This window comes from Tupaia chinensis, unplaced genomic scaffold (assembly GCF_000334495.1).
Source record: "Tupaia chinensis unplaced genomic scaffold, TupChi_1.0 Scaffold149851_1, whole genome shotgun sequence".
In the NCBI taxonomy this organism is placed as follows: Eukaryota; Metazoa; Chordata; class Mammalia; order Scandentia; family Tupaiidae; genus Tupaia; species Tupaia belangeri.
In genome coordinates this window covers 107,610-117,656 of record NW_006209696.1, presented here as the reverse complement: position 1 = coordinate 117,656, position 10,047 = coordinate 107,610, and the positions used below count along the sequence as shown (strand labels likewise).

General features: G+C 36.2%; 1 protein-coding gene across 1 annotated transcript; it reads left to right on the top strand.

The window, feature by feature from the left end:
* The first annotated feature begins 1,269 nt into the window (after positions 1-1,269).
* LOC102482996 (olfactory receptor 5AC1) lies at positions 1,270-2,190 on the top strand. Its single transcript, XM_006171568.1, has one exon. The coding sequence runs from the start codon at positions 1,270-1,272 to the stop codon at positions 2,188-2,190; it is 921 nt and encodes a 306-aa protein (XP_006171630.1).
* The last annotated feature ends 7,857 nt before the right edge of the window (positions 2,191-10,047 follow it).

Sequence of the window (10,047 nt, the reverse complement as noted above, 5' to 3'; positions counted from 1 at the left end):
TCCAGCTTGATCTTGATAATTCCACTCACTATATCACATAGAGCAGGGAAAGAAAAATTGTTACTGTCTCTTTAGAATATTATGTCTTTGAAATATTAGAAGAAAGTCTTAGGTTAACTGGGTAATTTTCTACATTGTCAAGTTTAATGAGCTATCTCAAATCTGCAAACAAGGCACTACTCATGTCTCTTTTGCTTTTTGTTTCTTCTTAAAATAAGAGTTATGTGTTTTTATTTATTTGTTTGTTTTTGTTTTTGTTTTTTGAGAAACTTTTGCTATAGGGCGCATGTGCTTGCCAGACCGACAGAGAGAGACAGAGAGACAGAAGGTGAGAAATCACCTTCTAGGGGGGATGGCCACACCACAATCCCTTCTCCTCCATTCTCCTCTCGGGATCTTGGACATGCACGCACACACGCTGGGCGAGAGTTTAAGCCACCAGGTCTGGGACTTGAACTGCAGTTGACTACATGGGAGTCCAGCTACGTAGCCATTACGCTAACTAGTGGTCCCAAAATAAGGGCTATGTTAGCAGCCTGGCTGTATCACCTGAGTTACAGGTTCTATGTGTGACTGGGCTAAGAACAGCAGTGCTATAACTTAAGAGGAACTAAAAACATTTGTTAACTAAGTGAACTTTGTTCGCTTATGACTTTATTGAGAAAAACAGTTAACAGAAATTTTGGGTGGTTTTGATGAATGTGTAATCAAGTAATATATTGGTAAGGAACAGAATACATCACGATAGGATTTTAACTTACTGTCTTATTTCTTGACTCATTAATATCTTACAAGGAAAGATAGAACCCATATTTTGTTCAGTGTAAAAGATATAAAAAAGTTCCTGAGAAAGTGAGAAAACATTTTTAAACTTGAGTTAGTCTTCTTTTATGGGATTTTATTATAAAATATATGATATGCATATTTATATTATATATATATTTTATACTCTTGAGTTTGTATAAAATATTGTTATATACTTAGCTCCATGTATTTCTGATTGACAAGTTATTGAGCTAAGGAAATTTTCGATGGCGTCCCCATCAACCTTTCAAATTATTGCAAATTTAAAAAAAATCTGTATCTCAAAATTGTTTATATACTTTTTATTTTTAGGAGTATTTTTAAAAAGAGAAGCTTTATACCTTTATATGTGTTGATCAAAGAGCATGTGAAACAAAGGAATATAATATTGCAATACAGTACTATTTCATGTAACTTTCTTTTTCTTTACGTATTTTCTCATTGCAGTGATCAGTCTCAGTGGATATGATGAAGAGAAACAGGACACTGGTGACTGAGTTTATTCTTACAGGGCTAACAGATCGGCCAGAACTGCAAGTCCCCATGTTCGTGGTGTTCCTGTTGATTTATGTCATCACCATGGTGGGCAACCTTGGCCTTATTGCACTCATCTGGAAGAATCCCCATCTTCACACCCCGATGTACTCTTTCCTTGGCAGTTTAGCCTTTGCAGATGCGTGTACTTCCTCCTCTGTGACCCCAAGAATGCTTGTCAACATCTTAGACAATAGTCAAATGATATCCCTCTTTGAGTGCATGGCCCAATATTATTTTTTTGGTTCCAGTGCAACCACAGAATGTTTTCTCCTGGTAGTGATGGCCTATGACCGCTATGTGGCCATATGTAACCCATTGCTTTATCCGGTGCTGATGTCCAAGAGACTCTGCACTTGGTTGATAAGTATTTCATATGTCATCGGTTTTCTGCACCCTGTTGTTCATGTAGGATTATTATTTAGATTAACTTTCTGTGGGTCCAATGTAATACATCATTTCTACTGTGAAATCTTGCCATTCTATACAATTTCTTGCACTGATCCATCTATTAATGCATTAGTGATTTTTGTTTTTTCCACCTTTATCCAAGCATTTACTTTTATGTCCATCATAATTTCTTATATCCGAGTTCTCTTGGCCATCTTGCAAAAGAAGTCTGAGAAGGGCAGACGCAAAGCCTTCTCCACGTGCAGTGGCCATCTACTCTCTGTCTTCTTGTTTTATGGCACTCTGTTCTTCATGTATGTGCTCCCTGGGTCTGGCCCAGATAAGTATCAGGATAAAATGTACTCCCTGTTCTACACAATTATAATCCCTCTACTAAACCCCTTTATTTATAGCCTAAGAAACAAGGATGTTTTAGGTGCACTGAGAAAAGTGATAAATTAATAACTTTTTAAGGGAAACTTTATACTCTTTTCATTTTCTTCCTGCTCAAATACATCACATAATATTTGATCTTGTGTTTTACATATAATAGGGACATAATATATTGTTAAATCAATAAAATAAATGAATAAAAAATTTTATTAGATACTTATGTCCTTGTTATAAGTTTTTATAATCATCAAAATAACGGAGTACTTTAAGAACAGACCCCAATTACTTGTTGCTTCAATTCATATCAAGATTAAAGTAAAACAAATCATATTACCAAGTCTTTATAACATGAATGCACTACTTCCTGTTTAAAGATGCACAATTTTTTTTTTTCTGGAGAGGTTTGTGCTATAAGGTGGGCAGAAAGGCAGAGAGAGACAGAGATACAGAAAGTGAGAAATCACCCCCCAAGGGGGATGGCTATGCCGAAATCCCTCCTCCTCCATTTTTTCTCTTGGGATCTTGGGCATGCACGCACACGTACCCGGTGTGAGTTTAAGCCCCCAGGTCCGGGACTCGAACCATGGTCGACTACAAAGGAGTCCAGTGACATAGCCATTACGCTATCTGCTGGTCCCTAAAGATGCACATATTTTTAAATTTTTTTGTGTATTCTTTGTTTAAAATGTTTTTATATCCTCCTAAATACTTTTTGAACTAAGTAATTTTTAAACCTTTTAGTACATATATATAATTATTATATAATTCAACTAATAAACAAATTAAAATAAAATTGTTAGACCAAATATGGTAATGCATACCATCTTAAACCATTTAAAATGATGATTTCAAAAAGGTTCAAAGTAAAATGCTGGGGAAACTCTGGGAGACATAGGAGTAGGCAAAGACTTCTTAAATAAGACTCCTAAAGCACAGGCGATAATCCCTAAAATAGACAAGTGGGACTATATCAGACTAAGAAGTTTCTGCACAGCAAAGGACACAGTAACAAGTGTGAACCGACAACCCTCAGAATGGGAAAATATTTTTGTTAAATATCCTCAGACAAGGGACTGCTAACTCGAATACACAGGGAGCTCAAGTGCCTTATGTGAAAAAAAAAAAAAAAAAGCTTAGCCCAATTAAAAGATTGGAAAATGAGCTGAACAAAAATCTCTCTAAGGAAGACATACAAACAGCCCAAAAGCATATGAGGAAATGCTCAACATACCTCATTGAAAGGGAGATGCAGATAAAAACCACAATGAGATACACCCTATCCCCTGTCAGAATAGCAAAGATTAAGAATATAAAAAGTGATAAGTGTTGGCGGGGAAGTGGTGAAAAGGGAACCCTCTTACACTATCGGTGGGAATATAAATTGGTTCAACCACTGTGGAGAACAATATGGAGGTTCCTCAAAGATCTACAAATAGAACTACCATTTGATCCAGCAATCCCACTTCTGGGCATCTATCCAAAGGACAGGAAAACACTCAGTCAGAAAGTGCTTACACATCAATATTTATTGCAGCATTATTCACAGTTGCCAAGACATGGAACCAACCTAAATGTCCACAAACTGATGAATGGATTGGAAAAGTGTGGTATATATACTCTATGGAATACTACTCAGCCATAAAAAATAACAAGACCCTGGCGTTTGATAGAAAGTGGTCAGATATGGAGGATCTATTGCTGAGTGAAGTAAGCCAGATTACGAAAGAAAGATATTGTATGTATCCACTTAATATATACCGACTATCTGCACTCTATGGTAGAGAGTGAAATATTGGAGGACATAAAAGCAGTGAAAGCACTTAACGAGAATAAGACAGTGGAGAATGGGGGGCAGTGAAGAGAAGAGGATAGAGAAAGATAGCAAGAGAGGAAATAGAGAGGCAGGACGTCAGTGGGAAACAGATATGGCTTATTACCTGTTGATGATGACATCTTGCCTACATCTCTTATCTTGGCTCTATGATTATTATATGTGAATATATTGACTTTCTTAGGCACCCTTCTGCTTTTATTATTTTAAGAAAAAAAACTTACTAATTTACAGTGTGACCTAGAAAGTAATGAATTCTATTCTATATGCTTCTCTCACCTTGATTTTTTTATAAACCATCTTCACAGTAGGAGGAAAACAGCAACATGGTTCCATAGTCAATAGTACCACTATTTTGCAAATATTAAGCAATATAAATTGAATTTTTTTGAGAGGTTTTTGTTACAGGGTGCGTGCGCTCACCAGACAGACAGAGAGAGACCTAGAGACAGAAAGCAAGAAATCAACCCCCAGAGGGGATGGTCACACTGCAATCCCTTCTCCTCCATTCTCCTCTCGGGATCTTGGGCACGCACACACATGCGCCTGGTGTGAGTTTTAAGCCACCGGGTCCGGGACGCGAACTGCGGTTGACTACGTGGGAGTCCAGTGACATAGCCATTATGCTAACTGCTGGTTCTCGAATTTTCTGTTTTAACATGTTTGTTTTCATGATCTCTGAGGTGGGAAAGAGCTAGGACTTACCTTTTTAACAAGATAATCTTAAGCATAGAGTTCTTTTTTTATTATTATTCTTTTATTTCAATTTTTTCTATACATTCAATCATGTAATAATATAGCTTGCAAAGTGAATATTCCAACACGTGTACATTTCTCACCAGTCCAGTTGACAATACTATAAAGTTATCTTCAACAAATTATAATGCTACTTAGTCATAGAAAACAACAAGACCCTGGCTTTTGACAGAAAGTGGATGAATATAGAAGAGTTACTGCAGAGTGAAGCAAGCCAGGCTATGAAGGAGAGACATTGTATGTCTCTACTTAATATATACTGAGTGCCTGCACTTTATGACTAGAACTGAATCATTAAAGGATATAGAAACATGTATATAGTAAATGGTTGTGAATACCAGATACAGTGTGAGAAGAGGGTGGGTGGAGCAGTCTGAGGAAGGACATTAAGGAGAAAAATAGATAGGCAAGGCATTTATGAGACAAAACATAGAGTTCTTAAATTTGCTTTTGGCCTTCTCTGAGATATCTTCCACTAGGTTTAGAAACTTCTAGTGTTTTTATCTATGTCTAGAGTACCTTAAACTTGCCACTCTGTTAGAAGCAGGATATGATGAGGTAATAATAGGGGAAAAGACAAATGGAGAAGTAAGACATTTGTGGGACACAGATATGGTCTGTTCCCTGTTAATGATGTTGTGTGTAGTATGCTCAACTTACCTGGTGTGTGGCATATACCATGTTGGGTAAATCTCTTTATCATATAAATAATGTGTAGTGATTGAATGTATAAATAATAATAAATAATAAGAAAAATAAGAAAAACAACAAAACCCACTATCTTCATAAATAAAGCCACCAATCTTGGTTAATTTGTTTGTAAAATAATATCAGAGAAATCTGGCAGCATTAACCTTCTCAATATATGTAATTCTGGACTCCATTCATTTGTTACACCTTTGATTCCTTATATTGACATTTTAAAATTACACATACATTTCTTTAAAATTTTAGAAAAAAGTTTTATTGACCCTGCCAATTCCCTCCAAGTCATACAAATTGAGGTTTCTGGCCTTGTTTCAGAGTCTTACAAAATAGACAAATCTTGGACACCTGAACTAATCAACAAGGAAGCATATGTGCTCTGATTGGTGAAAAAATTTTATATTAATGATTTAGGCATCATTGATTTAAATGTTAAAGATTTTAAATAGCAGATATGTATTTCATTGGATAGGTGACTCTTCTTCCATTGATTTATTTAGCTTGTAAATGTTGGTTACTGAGAATCTACTTTGGAGAAGTAGATTTCAGTCTCTGGACATTAGTCTTCTCATAGTTATCCTATTAACTTCCTTAGTGCCCTATTTCTTCTCAAGGATGTTAAATGCCTTTCAGCATCCAATCACTTATCAAGTGATAGCCGTCAGCATTAGACAAGTGGAAGAACTCAAATGACCTGATCTTCATAACAGTGACCACTCAACCCTCATCCCAGTAACCATGTCAATTATGTCTATATTAGTAATGGTAACTGAGAGTAATGCTATACTATTTGGTTGCATTGTCAGTTTGCATAGAAAATGACCTAAATGAGAGGTTGATAAAATAAAACACAATAAAAAGGAAACTAGGCCTGAGAATTGCCCACTAGAAAAAAATAGCTTGAAATTTAACCTGGCAACCACGAATACTATACCCAGTAAGATTATCCTTCATATGGGAACTAAAGACAAAAAACATTCTCAGATAAACAAAACCTGAAAGAATTTACCAACACCAGACCAACTCTCCAAGGAGTTCTGAAGGGAGTGCTATACTAGAAAACCTAAGGACAGACACACAGTGATAAGAATCCAATTAAAAAAAAAAAAAGACCAACTTAATGGAAGAGCTTAATGGTAGGGACAAATCTGGAAATATTGATAATAACATCGAATGTTAATGGAAAGATCGGATCATAACATAAGATAGATTAATTACATGAGACTGAACTGGTGAAGTTGAATTTTATGACTTTTGAGTAAAACATTACTGATTTTCTTCTATGGTTTGTTTTCCAGATTTAAAGATTTTTGTCTTCTCTTGAGCTGTTCATAGGTTCATCTACCTATTATTTAAACAAAATCCTAACCTTATTCCTGGCTTTAAGTCCTAAGCAAATTTCTCTTAACATTTTTTTTCCCACTCTAATCGAGAGTCATTTATTTCTTCAGTCATTGTCAAACATTACTCAGTCTTACCAGAAATTAACATAGCTTCTTTATTTCTTCTCCCTGACGACCCTCACCTACTGAAGGGACTTTAAGGGTACAACTGTCAATGAAAATTTAGAGTGGATATCCCATGTCTTTCACTTGTTTCAAAACTACCTATTCTGGCAGTACCCAAATTAGGTTTCAATGACCCTTTGTACACTTTTTGATTTTGATTTATTAAACCTAAAACTGCTTTTCTTGACATTAAAAAAATATGTATTTAAAAAAAGACCTATTTAATGACCACTGTAAGCTATATAGTCTCAGCTAGGTGTTATTTTATAGTATGCTCATTCTACTCACTGACTTTTATGCCTAAAGTTAGACACATGTTCACAGATATGTATATATCACCTGTACTTGCTATTATAAGTACTTAGATTAATTCAGGTCTTTTGTGAATCAATAAAATATGAACAAAAATGCATGGAAAGCAACTGTATATACCAGAGGCAGTGTGGGAGGTGGGTGGGAAATGGCAGAGGGTGAAGAATATGGAATCAATGGGGAGAAAAGAAGTAAAATATATAAGAAACAATGAAAATTACTTATTGATGATAATATGTACGGTAATATCCTTGACTGAGCCAATGTACATTGTATTCCAGTTGGGAAATCACATTTTGTATGCTGTGATGATGTACAGTGAATGAATATAAAATAAATAAATTTAAAATAAAATTTAAAAAAGCAAAGTGGTCTACACTGTTATATTGTTATCTTACAGTTTTCTAACATATTACCATTGCTATGATTAAATTATAGAATATAAATTTTTTTGGAGTCAAAAAAAAAGAAAAAAAAAGAAGAATTGCAACCCGGATTAACTTTTAAAAATTCACCTCGTCTGGGCCCAGCAGGTGGCATGATAGTTAAGGCACTGGACTCTTTCATGGCCAGCTGTGGTTTGAATTGTGAAAGGGGACACTTGGAAGATCACACTGGGTATATGTACATGTGTACCCCAAATGCCCCCCAAAATAGAGGAGAGAGAATGTGGTATGGGGGTGATTTCTCACTTTCCTGGTCTCTATCTCTCTCTGGCAAGTGCATGCTCTGTATGGGAACCCCCCAAAAAAATAAATAAATAATTTTTTTTTTGGTATATTAAGAGAGGCAAAGAAAGGGGCAGAGAGAGAGAAAAAGAGTAAAAGAGAAAAAACACACACATCACCCACAAAAGGGCCTTGATACCATGATCCACCCCAGCTCCAGCCAGCCCTGGCTCATGGGTATTCATGTGCCCAATGTGTTCAAGGAGATCTCAAAATGTGAATATGAAAGCGTCTCATGTGTGTCAGTGTTACAGAGAATTGCAGTTTACCACTGTACTACTATGCAGCCCCTTACCTTGATTTTTAAAAGAAAATGAAACTTAGATGATCTTGTATAAATGTCTCTGATAATTATAAGTAGATCTTCAAGTGTCTTCCAAAACTGGTGTAGCATAACCACTTTTAATTAACACCCTGCCATCAGAAAATCCATACAGTAATAACAAATCATTTAAAATTAAACTGATTCCCTCATTTGTGCTTTAGAAGCCATCCCCTGATGTCTTGCCTTTGAGCTTCCTACAGGTTTCAGTTGGTAGTCTTCTGGGTATGGAGGTGTACTTCCTATTTTGTATAAAAATAAACTTGAATTTTTTTTCTAACTTTAGTTCATTTTTAATTTTTTAACTAGAGGCATAAGCAAATCATGAATGTATTCCCAGAGAATGAAATTGGCCCCCTACCTGAGGAAAACTCATGTGAGATCTCATGTCCTGAATATTTTTCAGAGGCAATCTTTGCAACTCAAAACAGCTGTGTTATTTAACATTTAAAAGTAGTCCAATTTTTATAGATTTGGCAGACAAAACACCATGGATAAAGGCAGTGATCTATCATGGTTTCCTCTGGTACTTAAAGGACTTGAAAACTCTGTCTACCTTTAGAATCAGCTGTTTTAGAACAAGCATCACTGTCCAAACAGTCCTTTTGAATTTTCCCCCAAAGAACTATTGGGTCTGCTGGTTTCAGTCACTAGAAAGCTTTATATCTCAGAGAGACATATCAAGCATCTATTTCTTAAAAATATTTATTTATTTATTTATTCATTCATTCACATTCCTTCATTTTAATTTGACCAGAGAGAGAGACAGAGAGAGAGAGAAGAAAGTGAGAAAGCAAGCCACCAGGTCCAGGACTTGAACCCTGGTCGGCCACATGGGACTGTCCAGCGCCTTAACCACCACGCCACCTGCTGGTCCCGTCAAGCATCTATTTTTTAAATTTTATTATTATTTTTTTATTTCAGAGGGGTTTTGTTGTTGTTATAAGGTGTGTGTGTTCTCACACACAGAAAGTGAGAAATCATCTCCCATAAGGTATGGCCATGTCACAATCCCTCCTCCTCCATTCTCTTCTTGGTACTTTGAGCATGCACACAAATGTGCCCAATGTGAGTTTCAAGCTGCTGGGTCTAGGATTCGAAAAATGGTCACCTAAGTGGGAGTCCATCAGCATAACCATTATGGCATCTGCTGGTCCCCATATCAAGCATCTTTTAGATGCTATGTTGCTCTTAGAGAATTAAAGCCTGCAATGGTGAAAATCCCCATTATGTTTTACTTATTTTACAGTTCTAGTCTCCCCAAAAATCTTATAGATCATGACTGATAATGACAGCCACAGACAGCCTTGTGGTGCCTATTGTGTTGGCAGGTGTGCTGTTCTTGTTGGAACACTTCAATACAATGTCTGTGTTGAGGTATTTGTCTACTGACATAGAAAATGTATTATTTTACATTTTGATCTTGAATAAAGGTCAGAAGGATTTTACATTTGCCTGAAATAGGAACAGTGTATATTAATGATCTTGCCCCAAGGCTATGACAACTGTACTTTGTTGTTGATATTGAAGTTTTTTTCCATAGGGTGTTTGTGCTTGCTGGAGAGAGGCACAGAGAGAGAAAGTGAGAAATCACCCCCTAGGTGGGAAGGCCATGCCAAAATCCCTTCTCCACTCTCTTCTCAGGGTTTTGGGCAAGCACATACACACACCTGGTGTGATTTTTTTCAAGTTGCCAGGTCCATGATTCAAATCACAATCAGTCATGTGGGAATCCAGGGCCTTAATCACTATTCCACCTGCTGG